Source organism: Pezoporus wallicus, unplaced genomic scaffold, assembly GCF_028554395.1.
Source record: "Pezoporus wallicus isolate ANWC-B61680 ecotype Strahan unplaced genomic scaffold, APGP_CSIRO_Pwel_v1 scaffold_6446, whole genome shotgun sequence".
Lineage (NCBI taxonomy): Eukaryota > Metazoa > Chordata > Aves > Psittaciformes > Psittacidae > Pezoporus > Pezoporus wallicus.
The window spans coordinates 5,397,879-5,420,057 of NW_026636264.1; the positions used below are offsets into that span (position 1 = coordinate 5,397,879).

The following is a 22,179-nucleotide window of genomic DNA, read 5'->3' on the forward strand; positions in this document are numbered from 1 at the left end:
GCCAGATCCAGCACATTAGTTGAGCATATCCCTGTGGATGGGGAGGGCTGTTCCCAGGAGGCTGTGTATGAGGCAGCATGGCCATCTGGCTCAGGGCTCAGGCATTTTGCTCCAGGAGGCCTGGTTCTACTCAGCATCAACTGTGTGGCACAGGGTGGCAGTTTAGCTGAGTCCCAGGCAGTTTCTCACCTCTGAAAACATCCATTAGCTCTTTCACAGCTGAGAGTTTCTCTGCCAGATTGGTACCATCTCCTGTGTTTTGTGCACACCATGAACTTCCAGACTGGAAAACCTGCATTCTGAGGTCATGGGCAGTCACACACCCCACAACAGGCAAGAAAATGATGGGTCCTGGGCTCAGCTCTCAATAACAGAGTGCTGTAGATCTTTCAAGTAGCACCTCATGCTACAAGCTGTGGTCTGGCACTCTACTTTTCACCCATCTTTTCCATCACGTAGGTTGTACACATGACTGTATGCAGTCTAAATGTTGGGATCTTTCTGGCAACATTCCTTCCCAGAGGCTAAGAATGATGGATGAGCAGACCCTCTAGTGGCCCAGCTATACCAAGGGATGTTTTCCCGCATGTGCTGCCACCATGGCTACCATGTCTGTGGAAGGGGAAGCTGTGCCAGCTGCTGCCCCAGCTGTGACTGATCACCTGCAGTTGGCAGAAGGGTCTTGGTGGGCCCGTGCTTTGACACAGGAAAGGCTGGAGCTGCTTGCTTTAGATGTGTATTTGTCTTCATGGATATTTTATTTGGCATTGGGCTTTTGGTCTGTGAAGAGCTACATTATCCAGTAACCACATTGTCCAGAAATCAGAGGGAGAACCTTTGAGTAGTGGCCTTTGAGTAGTCCAAAGTTCGAAAAGGAGGCAAATAGCTGTATGTGTGGCAGATAAACCTGATTTAAAAAGCTAGCAGAGTGAGAGCAGCAGCAGGTATGGCTTCCAGCAAACCTGGCTTTCACTGGTAGTTTAAATCCCTGAATCACTCAAGCACTGTTGAAGTTTGCAGCTAACATAAAGATGAAATGTAAGTGGGCCAGATTCCACCATATGTTAGAGGGTTTGTTTTGCATCAGTGACTCAGAATGTTTGTAGCTGGTATTAGGACTACAGAAAAATTTTAGTCCAGCCAAAAAAAAAAAAAAGGAAAGAAAAAAATATTGCATTTTAGATAAATGCCCAACATTTTTGGTTTCTAGATAATCAACTTTGAAGAACCATGCTTCAGGCATATAAGAGGAGGAGGGCAGGGAAGCATGCCCTCAGTACTGTCTTGAGGCAACTTGCAGTACTTCATCATTTCCTGTCATTCTCTTTTAGGCTAATTTATACCAAAAAATGTTTTTTTTTCAAGCCACTGGTTATGCCAGCCGTGCTTTTGGCTCTTGTGACACCAGGTGATCTTGCAGCAATGCTGTGATCTAGCCGTTTGTGAACTTGAAGCTTACAGGGTGGTGTGACTGCAGCAGCCGTCATCTCCAACTCATGTCTTTTCCTTTATGGTCTCTTAGAGCAAAATCTCCTGATGCCAGGTCACAGTTACTATGCCAATGAATGCAACAGTTCTCAGCCATTAGAAAACATATTAGAAAAACAATAGGTCCACTGACACAAGGCTAGAAGCAGCTGTTTTCATGCATTGCACGTAATCCTTTTAAACTTGATCTGCATCCTTTCCTTTTAGAGTTTATTAAGAATACCATTGTTATTTTCTGTTACAGTTTTACTGTTTTTAATTTCCCTGCTTCACACTATCAGTAGTTTTATTCTGTACATTAGCAGACCATGGAATATCTTGCCTTGTTACTTCCGTATTTTCTAATTGCAACACTCCATCATTAGTCAACTGGTTCATAATGTGGAAGGCAAAGTTGCTATTTCATTTCATGCTATATAATACAATGCTTCTGGTCCAGTAATTACGTTGTGCCAGACTTGTGATCAATCCTGAGATAGCTCAGTCTTGATGGATAGCCCCATCACAGAGTGTATAAGAGTTAAAGGAAGACGCAAATTTTTAATTTTGCTCCTCTGTCAATTCAGCTGCCTGAACACTCCTTTTCAGGCCCATATTTATCTCACTGAGATAGGAAGAGATTACAGAAATGAGAAGTTAAAAGAGAGAACTGAAATCCGAAAGGCATTTTCTAAAGTTTTGGTTTGCAAAACAGCAAGGATATAAATTAGACGCTCTTCCATGGAAATCTATTGTATATTACTCTGTTAATGAAGTGCAAATCTTTTATTCACCTGTTTAATGTACTGGAGAAAACCATTACCTGCTTCTCATAACTATTCCAAGGATTCTGTGAAATAAGCTGATGGTCTTACTGCTACTGCTCAGTACTAGGCCTGTGAAAAAAAATATTTCCAAAGGTTTTCTGCTCAGTCACAGGAGTGTTTGTGAGTCAAACAGCTTCCTGAATTGGCAGCCAACTTTCAAACAGCTGTAGATATAGGAATTACCTTTTCCTAATGGGAAGAATTGCAATTATGAAGTCCAAGAGTGCAACAAGCACAACCACCCCAACTGAGTGGAGTGGAGAAGGCTATAGCCTTCATGGACAAGGGACATCCTAGTACCCTGAGGTTACAGCAGAAGAAAGTTTTATCCTTGTGGGACATGTTTATGCTTTTCTAAGAAGCACCTGCTGGGAGCCAATTTCAGGGAAGTAATTTCTGGCCAGATGGACTATTGCTCTAGTTCAGTAAAGCAATGCTTATCTTCTTGCATATCTTTATAGAATTGCATGATGTGAGAGCAAAATCTGGAAATGAAATATTTCTATTTCTGTAACAAAATTCTCTTCTTTTCACTGCTCTTTGACTTTTGCTCAAGGCTATACATCAGACTTGTCTGTCTTCCTTCCTATCTGCCATTCTTTTAGTATATCATTCTTCCTCAAAGGAAAAAGTGGGAAAATGGAATGCACAAAGATGAAAAGATGAATTGGTAATTCAGGATTCAGATGTGTTCACCAAAAAGAATGTTTTGGCCCACTGGCACCTTGAGTACTTGCAGAGCAAAGGGTCACTTGGTGATCTCTCCCTGGGGAATATGCCATGGGATTTCTGGATAGAACTTGAGATTCCAGGATATGAAGGCAGAATGGTTGCTGGCAGCAGCACAGAGACCTGGGGAAGATGAGGTCCTTAAACCTGGGATCACAGGGGCCAGTCTGTGTTTGAGCAGTTGGAAAGGATGTGAGGGAGATCAACCTCCCCCTGAGCTGTGACTGTTCACTTCCAAGTGCCCAAATCTTTAAAGAACTGCACAAAAGGAAGAAGGGGACGAAAACCCACGAACAAACAAACAAACAAAAAACTCAAACCAAACCAAACAAAAAAAATCAAAACATAAATAAGAGACAACATTCTTTCATATTGGTTTTAGCTGAGAAAAAAATAGCTGAGCTAAGGGCAAGAGAAAAAAAAGTCTAATGAGAGCATCAGAAAAAATCTGGTTTTGTTGTTTGATTTTATGGGTGTTTCTACTGCTTTTCAACAGTTGCTTTTAGACATGTGAAGATCTCCCTGTAGGTATCTCCCAGTGCACTGGCACATAGTCCGCTTTAAGGCTGGTGGCTGGTTCACTAATGGCTTTCAAAATCATTCAGAGCACACTATAGCTAGAAGAACTAACACTGTTTCTTTTACAAGTTGGGGTTGGAGAGATCTTTTAGCTCAGAAATATAGAGGAAAAACTGTGGGCTAATCCAGTACTGAGGAAAGCTCTTACTCTTAATTTACAAGCTTAGGGTTATCAACAACTTCTGGGTTGTTTCAGGCTGAAAAATCAACCTGAGTCAAATATGGATTGTCACATACTTTTCTTAGAACTGATTTGTATTTGACCTTATATATAAGCTCAAGATGATCTAATTTTTTAGCCATAGATCATCTTGATAACAAAATTCTTTTTCTGGATGCAATTATTTCAGAGGTAGAAGTGAACACATATACTTGCCCTACTTTATTTCTATCACAAAAGGGCCCTTCCTGTGAATCAGAGTGCACACGCCAGCTCCTCCTCTTTCCTGATGCCTGCCAGCTTCCCTGCCATCAGATTGTTTCTCCATCTGCAGTATTTGTACTAATTGCAATGTTTCTGCAAGAAGGAGACAAGGCTGTTTATTTAGAAGACTGTACTCAGAAGCTTGTCAGTTTTGCTAGAAAAGGAAATTCAGCCTATTAGAAAGTGCCAGCTTTAATTCAGGATGAGCAAACCCATTCAGAAAATAAGACCTTGTGCCCTCTTCACACTGTCCCTTTTGGTATATGAGCATTGTTAAGTATGAGTAGTTTATGTTTATTCTTTTTTGTAGAGTTATTTCCTGTAGAACAAAAGTGTTTGTGGGAAAGACAGAAATCAAGCTCTGTGAGCTTCAAGTTCACAGCTTTTCATCCAAGAGTTCAGAAAGAGGTTAGGGAAAAAACAAAAACAGTGCAAGTGGACCAGACTTAGAAAAGCATCCTCCTGAACACCTTCTGCCACTACCAAAGGGAAAGGAGCAACCTCCAGAGAGAGGTGATCTGCTACATCCCCTTGGGGTCAGCAGGACCCTCTACATGCACACGTGGTGGAAGGGGCACTGGCCCTTCTCATGACCAACACTTGTTGTCCAAGTCCGAGACTAGGACTAGGTCCAAGCACATCTAGGCTCTGCCAGGAGTTTAGAAATCAAGGGCGTGTAGTAGTGAACCTCATGACTCAATAGGAAGGTCTTTCTTATGCCTTTGTACCTTTGTTTTCTATATACATTATTTCGATTCCACTCTGTAGAAATCACGTTAATCCAATCCTGTATAAATCATTATCTCTTTTTGTATGTAACAGAGTGAACCTTGCCGTCGAATTCTGTTGAAATCTGTTGAATCATACATTTATAAATTTTCATTAAAATTATTTTTACTAGTATCTTTGATACTATCTACTAGTATCTTTTAATTATCCTAAACACTTAGTTGCGTGACAGTTGTATGCACATTTCTGTGCCAGAATACATCTTGTCAAAGGCCTGGGACATTTGACTGTACTGGGATGAGTGTCTGAGATATGTGAGCAGGTCCAGAACTGTAGAAGGTACAGTTTAGGTACAGTTTATGTGGCTTCAGAAAGAGAAAAGACAGAAGCTAGGAGAAAAGATTGAAATGATGCTTATGCAGGCTTCCAACCCCTAAATATTGTACAGATTAGAAAGTTAATTGTATCACCTGAGGATTGGACAGAAACATCTGGGGTGACTCCAATGGTAACAACCAGAGAGTAAAAGATTCCTCATCCCATTTAAATTAAAATTCTCCTCTATATATCAGGCCAGTCCTATAATAAAAACAGAAGGAAACTAGTGGGCCCTGGGGTGGAGCAGGATTCAATAGATTAGATCCCTAAATGAGATCTCCATAGCTGTTACAACAGCTGCCTGTATTCAGGCCATGCATGGTCATGAACCCACTGATGTGTCCATATCAGCAACTGTAGATTATGACATATTAAAGCTGTTAATTAAGGGAGCTCCTGCTGCTCTCAAACCTTATCTTATTTTCAGATGAGATGAAATTAAGAGAGATTCAGACTTTAATGCTTTATGGCTATGAGAAATATAGCTGACTATGATCAAGAAGAAGCCCTAATACGCAGAGATCTCCTTACCTGGGCATGACATTGTGAGTCATGGGTGAGAAATGGGATGGGACCTTACGAAACACTCAGATCTAACATCCCACAAATCAGTCATCACAAAATAGTTCCCAGGGATTGGAACCTGCTAATCATCAGAGGTGGAGAGAACTATATAACCAAGCACTGGCATTAGGTATTCCAAGAGCGGCAATTCAAAGGCAATCTATCAGCATTCTACAGGGCCTAATTGACCTATATCAGGGAATGCTCAGACAGATAACACTTCAAATGCTCAAACACTCTCACCAGTCCTGAAAGGGAATGTTAACCCTTTCCCTCCCCAAAATGCAAGATCAAAAAACCTAATAGTGCCCGGATGGAAACTGGGTCTATCCATCCTGGAAGGAGAAACTTATCAGTGGATAAGGGGAAATGTGCCGTATATTTTGATCCCAGTTGGTCCTCGACAACAATTAATAAAATTTCTGATAGATACAGGAGCACAAATATCAATATTAACACAACAGGATGCCGAGAAACTGGGTATAACACCAGGATGACAAAGAGTTAAAATTACCGGAGTAAACAGAGCAAGCACTATATGTCAAACTGCAAAGGTTAATCTATGGCTCCCGGGTGAAAAACATACGTTGTCAACTCAATTCACAGTAAAAAAGAAATCATAATGAAAGTATTTTGGGTGTTGGTGTTTTGAGCAGACGAACCTGGCGCCTGCCGGACGGTAGCACCCATCGGTTCCGAAGCTGCTGCCTCTAACCCTAACAGATGCTGCAGTCTGCAGTCTGTGTGCTTTGCGCTGCACCTGTGCTCCCTGCTTCAAAGGTCACTAATGTACCGCAATACCCAATTTCTGTGGCAGCGTGAAAGGCAACCTCTGAAGCCACAGCTGATTCGGAAAAGTGAAAATTCATCTCCAGAACTCGCTCACCATGTATTCGCCAGTTTGGCCAGTCAGGAGAACCGGGTGGCAGGTGATGATTAACAACTGATTACCAGCATTTAAATGGTAATACAGCTTCCCTAACAGCTGCGGGTTGCAAACTTAGCTGCTTTGTAAAGCAGCTGCATACCAGTGGATGGCCGCATTAGATGTAAAGGATATGTTCTTTATGGTTCCTTTTCAAGAGGAGGATGAAGAAAAATTTGCTTATACTTGGGAAGGTATACAACATACATTTAACAGGCTTCCACAGGGGTATAAACAGTCACCCACAATCGCTCACGCTGCACTTGCTGAACTCCTACAGTCTCACATCCTTGGAATGTGCAAATGTACCAATATATAGATAATGTCTTAATCAGAGGAGATTTGCCTGATGGGGTAGGGGAAGCAGCAACAGCAGTGTGGCAAGCCCTACATGATGCAGAAGTTGAGGTTCCACCTGAGAAATGTCAGAAACCAAGTAGAGAAGTAGAACTTTTGGGTACTTGGTTGATAGCAGGCAGTGCAAAGATTCCTCCAGACACCCTAAGAAACATAGAACAACTGCAGATGCCCAAATCTAAGAAGGGATGGCAACAGCTTATGGGTACTCTAAGTTATTGTCGGCAGCGCACCTGGATTCTGCATTATTGCTCACACACTATACTCGCTTTTATGAAAGGGAAAACTGTGGGAATGGAATCCTAAACATGAGGAGGCAATAAATACTTTAGCACAATAATTAAAAACGTATCAATCACTGGGGCCTGTATACCTCTGCAATCCTCTCATAGTAGAAAGGGGGTTTTGCTGAAGATGGTACTTTCTGTACCCCATTCCAAACTGGCTCTAAAGGACCAAAAAGACCTTTAATATTCAGCTCAACTGTTTTTAAATAAACCAGAGAGATTCTGAGTAAGAAAAGTGACTTTTTGTCTTTAGTTTGAGCAATAAAACAAGCTGAGAAAATTCACCAAGAACTGGTACAAACCAAAGGTCCATTCAATTTACTTGAAACTATCCTAAAGGGAACTGCTCCTCCGGATGGAGTTGCACAAAAAAAAACACTGTCACCTAACTGGGGTTGCAGAAGAAGTTAAATTAACTGAAGAACACGCTAAAATTTCCAAGCTACAGATTCCTATAAATACAGCCCCGTTAGCATTACAATGACCTTTTAAACCCTCACCAATTTTAGAAGCACCTCCCTTCACCAAGAGGATACCTCAGCAGAAGGTGAAGGTAGTGCACAAGTAAGAGAATTAAGAGCACTTGTTTTGGCATTCCACTCTGATCTTTTTAATTCTGCTATTGCTTTGGAAATATTTGTTCTAGCCTTATCTCTGTCCTTTGCTATTGTTATAAAAAATTCAATCAACTGGGAGTTTAAACTGAAGGTTTAAATTCTTGTTTAAATCAGTGTAGTGAGACAGGGAATAAAATTGTAGAATCCTGTTCAGATTTCCCAAATCTCAGTTACAGTGGTGGCCTGGATAATTTCTGCCAAATATATAGATTTTTTTACACTAGATAAGGAAGTGAAATAATAGAAACAAGCAAAACGAGGAGAAATGATAGTAACTTGTTTTCAAAAAAGGAATTATTTAAATTAAAGGAAAGAATAACAAGGGATTTGTGAGAACTAACCCCAAATGCCTTCAAAGTCTGGCTATTAAAATGTAGCATTTTTGGCTTGTTCGTTATTGAAGTCTGACTGCCAACAGCACTACTGTGAACCTCTGCCAACCTGTGAGATGCTATTTGATAGGTAGTGGGAATCTTCAGGGCCAAACAGGTTTGCAAGAGCTAAGCATTTATGTCAGCAACAGAAAGAATGGCTCAAATCAGTTCTCAGCACACTTGCCTTCACTGGCTTCCTATATGTCTGCACCCAAGTTAGACAACATCACCAAGTTAACTCAAGAGGGTTACAAATGGACAGACAACATTATCCAAAAATACCAGGCAGTTCATCTCTGGAAGCACAACAGAGGATGCAAAGACTGAAGGAGAATGATAACAAAGATGTGTTTTTTTCTGTAAATAAAGGCTAATGTGGAGACTTAATGGTGTGATCTCATGGTAGCCCGCACTGCTGGTGATGTGCACTATTTTTCCCAGGGTTATGCAAAAATTTCTGTTTCAAAGGGAGTCTGATAAGTTTTTTCAGCTCTCATGTATTCTGAAAAAAAGAAAACACCAACCCCTATGTACTATGCTACTGATATATATGAAGTACAGGAGCCAAAAACTTTTTGTTCTTTTTCTTTGGTGTATGTGTGGGTATATAGGAAATCATCCAAAGGAAATCAAACTATAAAATGCATCACCAAGTATCAAATATACATAAATTAATCTTTTCTGTCTGAAAGACCAATTCAGAGACATATTCACCTACTCATCACATTTCCAACTGAAATTAACAGAATAAGGTCGTAGGCCCACAAGGAGTAGGCAGGGAAAAAGCCACCAAATGTTCACTGCAGCATATGATAGTAACTCACTGCCAAGCGTGGTTGGGTTCTCATCCCGCCTTGTCCTCCCTCCAATGGTCTGTGGCTGCCCTCAATTTGGGTGGCTGCCTTCTTCCAGGATTATCTCTGGGGAGAAAACCTGACCTAAGGGTCATGTCTGGGAAGATGGCTTCATCCTCCTCTTCCCTGAATGTCCATTGAAGGCTGATGGCCATGGAAAGGCCTGGGAGGTGCCCTCACTGACTGCTTGCTGAGGGAAAGGTAGTAGCAGATGGGAGCACCTCTTTGCTTGGGTTACAGGTGGGAAAACAAGAGAGACATGGAGAAAGAAACAAGCAGATCTACAGCTGAATAAAGGCAAGTCAGAGGAGTTTCCTGCCTTCACCTGAACACATCTGAATGGAACTTACAGGGGTGTGATGCGGTTTCCCTCCTTCGTGCCAGAGTGGTCTTAGCTTGATGAAGCTTTCAGCTTGATGAAATATGACTGACTAAAGATTGTGCTGACACAGCCCAAGGATACATGTATCAGGAGTGACTCCAGGTTGGAAAAACAGCTATACAATGATATATTTAAATATTAAATCAGTTTAATTTATCTGAGAGAAAAGGTCATGGTGACATAACTTAATTAAGGTATAGAAATATCTACATGGGAGATTTCCAAGGGTAGAGTATTATAGCAGGTAAAAGCAAACCAACACAAATTCCTGGATGCAGAAAATAGCTGCACTTAACCTTGAAAAAAGACAGATTTTACCCCTGAGGGCTTGCAACAAAACTCTTAGGCATCTAGTTTTTTTTTAAATCCAGCATCTTTAAATCAGTTCTGAGTGGTGTTTAAAAGTCCAGCACTAGCATGGGAAGTGCTGTGGGCCACATAGCATAAGTGCCCTCTGATGAGATGCTTGTAATTTTCCCTTCTGGACTGTAGACCTGTGAGTCCCTAAAAAGAGGAAGGTCTTGCCCAAACTGTCTGTGCTAATAAATTATCACAGTCTGAGTTTCTCAATAAGATAAACACTCCAGGTGGTAGCGTGGGTATTGTGGGATGGGAGTCAGCATGCACTGCATGAAGATCTGTGAAACCAAATGACCAGCCCACACCCCAGAGTAGGTGTACCCATTATCATCAGTGTTTTCTCTATCACGTTTATATGATATAAATTATATCATAATCTGATAGATGCTCCTTGTCTCCTTCCATTGTTTTGTCTTTTTCCAAAACAAAAACCAGAAACCAGCAGTCCCATGGGCTTCATGGCTTAGTGATGGACAAGGCAGTGCTAGATTTGCGATTCAACTCAATGATTTTAAAAATCTTTTCTAATCTAAATGATTCTGTGATTCATTTGCAACAGTCTGCATTTATTCTGCTACAAATGCTCACTCCCACCAGCAAAGATAACCACCCCAGCACTGCATCTATCCACATCTCCTTTTCTCTGCTGTGACTTTGCTATAGGTGCTCTCCCTGTTCTTTTGTTCTTTTTCCAGTAATCTTTTCTAGAGATGAAAATATTCCTCTTTCCTATATATATAGAACTGTGTGCCTACAGACAGTAAAGTTCAGGCAACTACACATGGGTCTTGCAAAATGAGGAGTCTCCTAGTGGAGAGGATTTGGGAAATATGTGGTACCTGGTCCTGAAAGGAGCAGATGAGAGCAAGGAGGCTGTGGAGAAGCATTATGAGGAGCAAGGGGTTAATATATGGTCTCATCTTTTTAATAGTATTTATTAGCCAGACATGAAAAAGTCTTGGTGAGGACACCAGCTCCGCACTGAGATGGATGAGTCAGGATCTGCGGGTGTGCAGGTAATTGAAATTTTGTGCATGGTTAGCACCTTAAATTGCACCCTCCACATCATCTCCCAGAACATACTGCTGCACCACGTGCTTATCATGAACCTCCTGCTTAGCAACCTGTTCCTTCTGTCTCAGGAAACTTGTTGCTTCCCTCATCTTTCTGACTCATTGCTAGCACATTGGCCACAAAGTATTTGAAAGTCGGAAAATTGCACTCATCAAATGTACTTCTAGAGTGGTCCCGAAGTCTCATATTGAACAGTTATGTTTCCTTATTCTCTTTAGTTCAATGTGTTGAACTTGGCTTGGCTGCCAAATAACTTTCTCCCTCTAGCTTGTCCGATGTAGGAACAATGCTGTTGAGCCACTGTCAGGAAGGAAACAGTCCCCCACTGAATAACAATTTCAGAATAGTGTTTAACTTGCATGAAGCTCAAGGCCACTGCAGGTTTCTGTCCCAACCCCCACGCAAAGCTGGGACATCCCACCTCAGTGTTAGATCAGGTTACTCAGGACCATGCCCAGCAACTTTCAAGTATCTCTGGGAATGGAGGCTCCACAGCCCCTCTGAGCAGCCTGTCTCTGTGTTTGAACAACCTCTCTGTGAAAATGCTGTTTATAAATGTCTCACTTGAATTTCTGCAGATGCAAATTCTGTCCACTGCTCCTTGTCCTTTCACTGCCAGTATTTTCTCTTCAAACCTTTGTAGGCAACTCTTGACTTGATGTTTCCGGAGATGATCTCTATTTCCTTGGAATGGTCATCCACTGGATCCATTCTAACAGGATGTTTGGATTTCTGCTTGACCACTATGAACAGCTTGGTACAAAAGACTTGTCTTTTTTATGTCTCATTCCAAGGACTTTCTTCAAGTACTGTCCACTTCTGTGAATAATACTGCTATAGATCTTTCTTTGTTTCTGTTTTATTTGCACATCTTTCTGTTTGACATTAATAGTAGCTGGAACTGTGGAGTTTGGCAGTTTTTCATTATTTTTATTGTGGGCTGACACCAGTCTTCACATTGACTGAAATGATGCTCAGTGCATTTATTCATGTGCTGATGCCCTGGATAAATTTTCAATACCACAGTTGGAAAACGTACAAATCTTTTTCTTTCTCCTTCTTTCTTTTGACAAAGAACATAAGAAAGGATGTTCTAGAAAGGGACATCTCTTGTCCTAGCATCATTTTAGTGAATAATTTCTTTTAAAGTTAATTTTAGCTTTTATCCAAGAGGCCTGATTTAAAAACAGAAGAGAAGGTTTTCTGATGACTTCATACCTAAACAGAAAAGAAAAATATTTTCTCCTGCCTAGAAATTATTTCTGTTTTCTACCTACTGGGAAACCCTTCAGATGTATCACCTTTACTGAACTGTGGTGTTTATCCCATATTACAAACTTAATGTATGGGTATAAATCTTATTTTCCTAATGGATGTTCAAGTAAATGGGTCTGAGGAAGTACTATTGAAATATTTATCTCCTTTCAGCTGTAGATTTAGTCAGAGGAGAGTTAGGATATTTGAAATTTTATACACAGAGAATCTTTAGATTTACAAATCTTCATCACTTTTTTCTTCAAAGCCAAGCTCATAAATGAAGCAACCATTCCCAAGCTGTCACCATAATGTCACTCACTTCCATGAAGTCATCACATCATTTCTGTCACTATAACAACCTAACACTGACTGTTGCTAATGTCAGAAAAACATTGCATTGGCATCATTTTGAAAATAACCCTGAAGTGATGACTTTAGGTACAGCCTTTCTGCTGTACATTTTGCAGGAAATCACCATTTAACAAGATAACTTTTGAAAATGAATCATCTATATTAAATACTAATCACACTGAAGCTTGTAATTAGTCATAAGAAAATAATATTTCTCACTGTTAAAACATGCTCCTTCCTTTCTTTTTCCCTTATTGTTTTTTTATATAGATTGAACTGAGAAAGTTGAGGCTGTTCAGCCTGGAGAAGAGAAAGCTGTGTGGAGACCTCATAGAAGCCTTCCATTATCTGAAGGGGGCCTATAAGGATGCTTCATTAGGGACTGTAGTGATAGGACAAGGGGTAACAGGTTCAAACTTACACAGGAGAAGTTTAGATTGGATATAAGGAAGAATTTCTTTACTGTAAGGGTGGTGAGGCACTGGAATGGGTTGCCCAAAGAAGCTGTAAATGCTCCATCACTTGCGGTGTTCAAGGCCAGATTGGACAGAGCCTTGGGAGACATGGTTTAGTGTCCCTGCCCATGGCAGGGGGGTTGTAACTTGATGATCTTAAGTTCCTTTCCAACCCTAACTATTCTATGATTCTATGAACTGTTGAAAAGTTTTACGTGAAACTAACTTGTTGGATAAATAGTATAGAAAAAAAAATCTAATGCAATTGAAGATGGACAAATGTAAACCTGTATACCTTAGTAGGAGTAATCTAATACAGATATGAAGCATAAAACTTGAGTGGCTCTGCATCTTTACTGCAAAAAATTATGAGGAAATTACATTAACATCTTCATACTCCTGCAGAGAAAATAAATACCAAATTTAGGAATACTGTCTGCAATGTACATGAAAGAAATCTTGTGCTTTGACTACTCATCAGGCCTGATCTGGAGGCAGCTTTCAATACAGGACTTCGTGATGGATCTGGTTCAGTTGGGAAGAGTCCTGGGGACAGCAGCGTAACCAGCCTGAGGTTTAGAAGTTTGTTTGAAGTTGCCTGTCATGGAGGACTGGAGATACTATATTGCCTTGAAAGAGTGGGCTGGTTGGTGAAGAGATCACAAACTTCATCAAGGATGAATCCAGGAAAACCTGGAACAGTGGAAGAAAACCCACTGAGCAGGGTAAAGCCTTGGGGTTTGGTATTGGTGAGCAAAGGTGGAAAAACCTGGTGCAGGGAAGGAGATACGTGACCAAGGGGTAAGTTCGACTTTGATGGAGGGAGCTTTGGCAGGAAAATACAAGAGACCAGAACCGTGGTGGGGCTTGAAATAAGGAAAGAGCTGAAAGGGTATGCAGGACAGCAGGAGAGCTGTGAGGAGGAAAGCAGCAAACAGGTCTACAGCTTGCACATTCAAATTTACATTTCATCAGTCCCTTTCCTCCTCAGTAGTGATTGCCCATTGTTTCCAACAGGGCAGGACTTGAGTCTAGAGTCTCACAAAGAAGGAAAGTGGCCATGGTGGCCCAGCAGGGAGGATGGGGCCAAAAGTAGGAGCTGGAGAAAAGCACCCAAGGAAATGGCTTTCTGCTTGCTTGTTTGCTGAAACACAAATGGGCAGATGAACAACTCACAAAGTGATTTGTTTGTGGATTGTGACTATTACTGAGACTTGTAATAAGATGAGATGGTACCACTGTGCTTTGGGTAGACTTCACTTCTGCTATGCTGATGGAATGTCAAAAGCCTCTGTTGCCTTGTGGGAATGTTAAATCTCCAGAGACCTTTTCTCAGGTTGACCACAAGTTGCTAATGCTGTACTACCACACACAGTTCTTCAGAAATGACACAGTGACATAGTGCTGAGTGAAAACATCAGCCCATTTCCTCTTTAGTCCAGGACTCCAATGATTTATTTGTAGAAACATGCCACAGAATTTGCCAAAAGTAGAAGGAATAGGTTAATGCTCGTCAATTTTTTTTCTTTTCCCCTGTAAGTTAATTTAATGTCACAGTAATTCCTGGTTTTCAGTCCCTAACAGAGGATGTGATAATCAGGTGGTCAGGTCTGAATGGACAGGAAAGTAGATGAGCATGATGGACCAAATCCTATCAGCTCTATGTGCTAATGGTTCAGATGTCTTATAGACTTCTTCCAGGCTTTCCATGTCCTCCATGGCACATAAAATGGGAGAAGAAGGAAGCAGCATCATCTCCACATCACCTCCTGTCTTCTGAGCACAGAGAAACCTGTCTGAAAGCAGTGACCTTAACTGCATTCCCTCTCCTGAGCCTGATTCTGTTTGATGTGGAATAAGAGGAGAAAGGCTAGAAGTTGTGCCCTCATGTTGAAGAAAGAAACCTCCATTCTCTTCAGGAGCTCTGCAGGAATTTCAGACTCAACTGCATCATGTTTGTCACTTCAAAGCCTTCAGCAACTGATCGCACACTTGGAAAATATCAAAACTAACTTACTCTGACACGATTATCAGTGTAACTGAACCTGTCTGACAGCCTCTGTCCTGAGGGTTGCTACAGCTCCCTTGTACTCAAAAATGTCTCTAAAGAAACATCAGGCATTCCTTCTCAATGTTATTCAGAGTGATAATTACTTGTTTTAAAAGCAAGATTTTTATTTTTTTTTTTTTACATTTTCATTGGGAATGATGCAATTCAGTGTTTCACTCTTACATATAGTCTCCATGTAAGTGATCTAATTTTCATGTATTTTCAAATTACTTGTTATCATCTTGAGTCTGATCCATGGAATATTTCCAGTGATGAAGATCAAAACTGGCCTCCACTCGCTGGGGTTTCTTCTGTAGGAGATCTTCTGTAGAATTCTTCACTTGGTGTGAAGAATTAAGTATTAATAGAGTGACATGAACATGGAAATGTCTGTAGTGCCAGCAGTTAGTTAACTCACTCGAGCCATAGGAGATACAGGTTCAAGTTCTTGCTGTAATGAAAATGTACCTGGTTAAATGCACAGGGAGTTGCCTTGTACCTCCCTTGGTCCTCAAGATGGCTGTACTGAGTTGCCTTTAGCCCTGTTGATCCAAAGTGTCATGCCTGAGGTTTGCTAGAGATACATATACATCAGGCCTCAACAGGGAGATCTGTTCCTACCTCTTCTCACCATTCCTTTGAGAATTCAGATTTCAGGACATACAGCTGCTGCTGTAAGAAGGGTTCCCACCAGTGCCTTATATTAATTAAATGGTTATTTTAATTAAATATACCAACCAACATAATCTTTTGGAGTTGAGGAAGAACAGTCATCTCTAGGGGCTGGTGGTATCTAAATAGCAACTGTGAGAACAGCAGGGAGTCCAAAGTAGTGTGTTTACACACAGGGTGGCAAACAAGCAACCACTAGGCATCGGATGCTGTGAACCTGAAGGTCATAAACATACAATTTGGAAGTGATGGCAGCAACTGTGTCCTTGTCTTCCTGTCTTGTTGGCATTGTAATCAGAGCTAGTCTCACTCTTTTACAATATGGTGGTTAGATTTAGGTCATCATGAGTAGGTGTCATCTGCTACAGTAGGCATCTGTAGGATAAATGTCAACATTTGAATTAGTCACCCTTGGTTGTCTTTGCCAACAAACTCAAAAAAGATTGGTAGGGCATGACTACCTCATCCACAAATAGTCATCTAAACCAGTCAATGTACTGCAACCTACAAATTCCTAGATAGTTACATTGGAGGGTTTAAAGTCAATGAGTGACACCCCAAATATCATCAGATCTTCTCAGAATGCCATTGAATTTTCTAAAGGCTTTCCAGAAGTTATTTTTTAATCACTGTGATGAAATTTTTAAACAATATTGATTCTGTCTTTCAGCCAAAAGAGCTTTTTTTTTTTTCTCTCTCATAGTTGATTTATCTCCCACAGGTTCATGGTACCATTTGAGATGCCTTAGGCCATCTGAGACATGTGCACAGGGCTCTTAGGTCTGTCCCAGGATCTACAGAAGACTCATGCTTCTCTGGACTGTTGTAGAAAGGATTCTCAAAGGCATCCTGACTGACCCCAAATGCCTAGATTTATGCAGAAGAAATGTATCTTTAGTTAGCCAGAATCACTCTTCTGATCATCCTTAATTCATTGGCCCCCATATAGCTATCCTGTGTTCTTTCTGATTCTCTGTGGTGACTCAGATACTTTTGGGACTGTCAGGTATGACTTAAGGTGGATGGATAGTGATCTAGATTCTAGACCATCATTTGGTGGCCAGGCAGCATGGCTTGGGGCACCCCACGTGAAGAAAAATGGGTCAGGTTCTGTTGCCTGCATTCTTTTTGAGAGCAAAATCTTTGAAAAATGTAAATCATATTTGAGTAAATGCCTCAATATCAATTGATAGCCTCCTCCACTTATCTACCTTTGAGTCAGTCATTTCCATGAAGCTGCTAGATGGCTGTGGCTGAAGAAAGAGTGAGCTGGGTCAATGAAAGGGAGCTGAGACCACTGTGCCAGGAAGGTGGTATACAGCCCAGCAGCTGCCAGGAGCTGTTCCGCTGCTTCTCAGAGCCTCAGACCCTCATACCCCTAGGAATGGAGACCATGGCATTCCTGAACCTGACCTGAGGAAGGGATCTCCTCCTTTGGGTCTTAATTCTTACACATGAGAGGAAAGTGACTTCTTTGTCTGATCTTCAATAGGATTGGGGTAAGATACAGAAAAGATGTGAGAACTTAGAGCTTCAGGAGAGGGGGAAAAAGCAAAAGTAAAGATGTCTGTGAGGCAACTAAGACAGATGTGTAAAGATGGTCATAGCAGTCATGCGACAGTTACCCCCTTGGAATAAAACATGTAAGCTACTGGGGAGGCAGCCGACTGGTACCCAGAGACTGCTTTCTCAACCTTCTGAGTTCTAGTCGTCTCTGCTGTAGCATTTTGCCATCTATTTTGTTAAATTTTATTTTATGTCTGTGGTATTTTATGACAGTCATTGGCAAAGTCACAGTCTCCACTTCGTCTGACCAGGTTTTCTTTGAGCAAAGCATTCCCTTGCAAAGAACAAGGCCTGGAAGTGGTGAGAGGATGTGGCAATTCCCCCCGGTGGCTGCTGGCCGCATGCCCTTGATGGGTCACAACCCTCCATTGCCATACTGGCTGTCAGCTGCATTGCTCATGCTTCTCAGTTGTGAATCCTCTTGGTGGGGATCCTCAGTGGTTATTGACACTGGACAAGACATCTCAAAGGACTTGAGGGTCTCGCTGCCAAGGGGAAATCTAAGTTTGGCAATCAAGAATAGGCTCCATGGAGTGACATTCCTAACTGCAGCAATGGGCTGTTTACTGAAGGTGAAAAATAAATGCAATGCATTAAAGAGACAGGGGAGCATGTAAGAGAAGCAACACTGAAAGACTAAAATATCCCAGGACAGCACTGGCACTGTTCACAGTCCTGAATGAGGAAAGGATGAAGATGAGCTCCTGGAAAAACAGACATACACGGCATAATAAAGTAGACAGCATCTGCCACACTCGGTCTCCCAATCTGTTCAGCCTTCAATATGTTACTTTACAAAAAATCAAGACAAACACTCTTCCCCCCCTTCCCCTTTTTTTTTTTAAAACAAACCAGAAGTTGCTTTTTAAGCTCAGCTGTAAAAAGAAGTCTGAGAGGGAGCTCCCAGCTTTACTCAAACAGGAATAAAACCAAACTCACCATTCTGGCCACAGAAACACAAACAGTTCACAGTATCTCATGAATGAGCTAACCATGCTAGTAAAACAAGCGTGCAAAGTAAGTTTAATCACACTGATTTATTGCAGTGTTATGCGTCTTTCTCTCTTAGACCCCTGCACACTTTGTAGTTATGGTGTCTTAGGGGTAAGCATCATCTCATTTTCAGCTTTGCCTGCACTGTCAAGCTCTATGTAAGAACTGGTTGCCCTCAGTGTAAATTATAGTCAGCAGAAAGATCCAGACTCTTGCTGTCTTAATGTCTACTTTAAGACAAAGTCATTCACTCTCATTGGTTATTCCCTCCAGTAACTATAAAGAGTGTCTAGGCTGTCTGAGGTAAGGAATTCATATCTATAATGATAGAATTATAGCTGAAGCTAAGGCCTGCTTTGCTACTTCACAGATGTCTGTATCTCATAGTATGAGTACCACCTCAGTAATCGTAGATCATGGTCTGGAAGTGTTAAACTCAACCCTGCATGCACTTCATGAAGGCCTGGGACCTTAGGGGCTGAGAAAAGCACCAGCCACAGAGGCTTTGGTGAAATGTAAACCATCTGAACATGACCGCACATGTGACTGGCAAAAGCACAAGGGCATTAGAAGCTATGATTAATCCAACCTTGAACTGATTTGTGGCTTTGTGGTCTGGGCTCTGGCATGGAACTGCTACACTGATGGCAATACTCTGAATCTCTACATCACTGCAGGGTCTAGTGTGGCCAAGGAGAATGATATTGCAGAAGACTCTTGCATTATTGCATATTGCTGCATATTGCATATTATGCAATTACTGTCGCATATTCAAACAGTGGCTGCTAGCCTTTCCCTAGTGTGCCATTGAAAGGCTGACTGATGAAAACCAGGGTTGCTGGATGCCAAGCACGCTGTATCTATCATGTCAGTCTGAAAGACTGGCATGTGTACTTTCCTGCTCCCTGGTATGTCACCACTTGACCTATCTAGAGAACAAACTGTCACTGAATGGTTCCCTAACCTCTCAGAAGGGGTTTTAGTGACTAGTACTAAAATACCAAGTGAATAACCATGACAGTAATTTGTCAGCTTTGAGTCCCTCTTCTCTGAGGACTTAAAAGCACTTCACAAATGCATAAGGACTCAGACTCTCTGAGAGGGTCCTGCATCCAGCACTAAGAAATGAACCACCTTATTCTATTTTCAAGGTGACATCATCCCTAGTGATTAGAAAACAACTCAAGCTCTGTCAATATTATAAGAACGTTTGTTGTTTTATTCTTTTTGGTGGGTACAAAAACCACAGTTTCTTACACAGAACAAGATTATAAATAATATCTGTAACATGAGTGACCCGTAGTCTCTTTTGATTCTACACTGCAGGACTGATGACGTACTCTAAACATTTTATCATTTTGTTTCTTGTATTAGACAGATGCAAGTCTGTGGAACACAGAATGATGGAACAGAATGAAGGTAACAGCAAACAAGAGGATGACCAACACCTTTTATAAAAAAAAAGTCTCTGAATTTTATTACAGTGATGGCATTTTATATCAATTATTGCAATGAATTGTTCCCTAAGATGGTTAGAAAAAAGAATTGTGTTGTCCTCTACCGAATTTACATCAGTTAAAAAGCAAGCATGTTTCAATATTCCTCTTTTTTTTCAAAGAAAATGTAAATAATTTCTTTATTTTTTTCACAGGATTTACATATTTATTATTTTCTTATCACAGTTTAGTGATTCATTTCTACAGCTGAACAGCTGAGTATTTTTCCATTGTATATGTTGATGTTCTGGAGACACAGGTTAGCATGTTCATTGACTTCTATAGCTATTTTTCTCTCTTTGTCAAGACAATAACCAAAATGTTGTCAATTCTGAGCATGTTCTTCACAGTTTAATGCGCTAAATTGGCAAGTCTTATTAGTTTTAAGTCCACTCAAGTGAAATTTGTTGCTGTTAATACACCCTTCCCAGCCCCCTCCCCCCAACAAAACTAAATTATGAATTTTCCTGATATAAAATCTGAGTTTGGGTTTCCGAGCTGAGCTCATGCACACATTGTTGCTGATGATGTCTGGCGCATTTGGACGTACTTCCCTTTCTCAGCCAAATTATTAGTTCATCAATGACGCTCCCATGTCGTTACAGTCTGTGCTGTGTTCCCATCAGTCACCAACACAGTTTGATTAAGGCACTCAATTATTTTTTTGGTTTTTATGGTAGGTCCGATGCAATTACAGCCAATCCTGAACTTTGTCTAATTGCAGTTCCAGTATGCATGGCCTTCGGGCAGTCGGGAGTCAATACGCGTCCGTTTTCTCCCACACTCCCTGTGATGGATAATCTGGCTTTGTTTCTTATGGCTTCAGAAAAGGTAAGCTAGGTTTGAAAAAGAAAAGGAGAAAAGAAAGTGTTAGGATGCTTTCTGTCCTTCAACAAACCAGGACACAACAAACACCAAAATATAAAATTCTAGACATCTGCATTTTTTCATGTTAACATTAAATATAATCATAGTAATCATTATAAATACAATACATAGCATTTAAGTCTACTAGGGGAAAAATACTAGCAGTTCTGAGGGTAAATTTAATTACAATAAATCATTGATTTAAAGACAGAATCTGAATTTGATCAAGAAATTAACAGAAGAGGAAATACCTTCATCTAATCTTCTTCAAACTACATTTATATACAGTGAAATAAGAATCATTTTATGAATCTGAAAGCATTAGCATCTGTGAATAAAGACTTTCAACTAGGGATGTCAAGATAAAACATAACTACTGACATTTTTAAATAAATTGCAATATCTCTATCAGTTGTAATTCAATGCATCAATCTAAAGAAATTCTTACTTCTTTTCACAATGCACATATTTTGTATCAGTAAATCTGAGAACTGTCCTCAAATCTTTTTTCATATTTTCATAGAATTTGAGAAATGGGAACTTTCAAAGGAAATGCAGTTTATTGAGAGAAAAGACAATTTTCTGTATTTTTTTACATTGGGTCTAAATTTCCACAAGAAGGTTTAAATTTTTGTTACCTCAGAATCTTTACTTTCAGGCAATTTGAAATAAAATATCTTGTTTAGGGACTAAATGACTCAAGCAAAAAAATCTTTTGTTACGAAAAAAAGATTTGTAATTACGCCATCTAACTTTAGTCATCCAAAATCAGTAACCTAATCTAAAAGAGCTCTCTCATGTGATGATAGAAAAAGCCAAGATAACTAGTTTAGACTAAATGATTTCCAGATGACTAAAATCAGTGGAGGTGTCCAAAGTCAACCAATGCAGCAAGGACACCTGGAACAACAGGCATCTAAACTACACTACATTGAAACACATTTCAATGATACCATGTTAAGACATTAATTAGTGGGGAAATCTGATTTCTAGTCAGCAGAATATATAGTCTGTGCAACTAACTCATGTAATTGGGTGTGCAGGGACGCAATCTGAAATACCAATTGGAAAAAGAGAGACAGGAGGGTGCATTCACGTAGGAGCAAAGGGATAACAAACATCATAAAATAATTTTATTTGCCTTATTACTAATCTTTGCATTTAGAACTTTGTCCCTCTGAGCCCGGTTTCTCCTTCTGAGGTAGCAGTAAAATCCTGAGCTGGTGTTTGGTATGCTGAAGTTAATTTTACATGAGTATGTGTATACAGAGATGAGGGAGATTAAAACTCCCAAATGTTTCTACTGTTTCTGGGTGCACTTGTAGGAAAGCACACCAGTCTAATATTGCATTGCTATCAGTAGCTCCTTCAAAAGAGCTCTCAAAAGTACAGCTGCTGTCATGGCACAGCTGGAGCTTGATGTAAAAGCAACTTTCTAAATCAATTACCCTTAAAACCCAAGTCCTCAGAAGCAGCTGAATTCAGAAAAAAGCATGGGCATTATGGCATTCCCCTTATGTTGAAAAACCTTGGCTTTGATAATCA

The 22,179-nt window shown here is 40.5% G+C and overlaps 1 protein-coding gene across 9 annotated transcripts in view; it reads right to left on the reverse strand.

Moving 5' to 3' along the window:
* Positions 1-19,467: 19,467 nt before the first annotated feature.
* The window catches only part of GRIA4 (glutamate ionotropic receptor AMPA type subunit 4), a 220,903-nt gene continuing 218,191 nt past the window's right edge, over positions 19,468-22,179 (reverse strand). For 3 of the 9 annotated variants that reach the window (XM_057399750.1, XM_057399756.1, XM_057399748.1), the window contains one exon: positions 19,468-20,603. In XM_057399750.1, coding sequence (XP_057255733.1) covers positions 20,439-20,603 — 165 coding nt within the window. In that variant the 3' untranslated portion in view covers positions 19,468-20,438. The remainder of the gene's footprint in view (positions 20,604-22,179) is intronic. The other 6 variants (XM_057399751.1, XM_057399753.1, XM_057399752.1 and 3 more) reach the window with 3 other exon arrangements.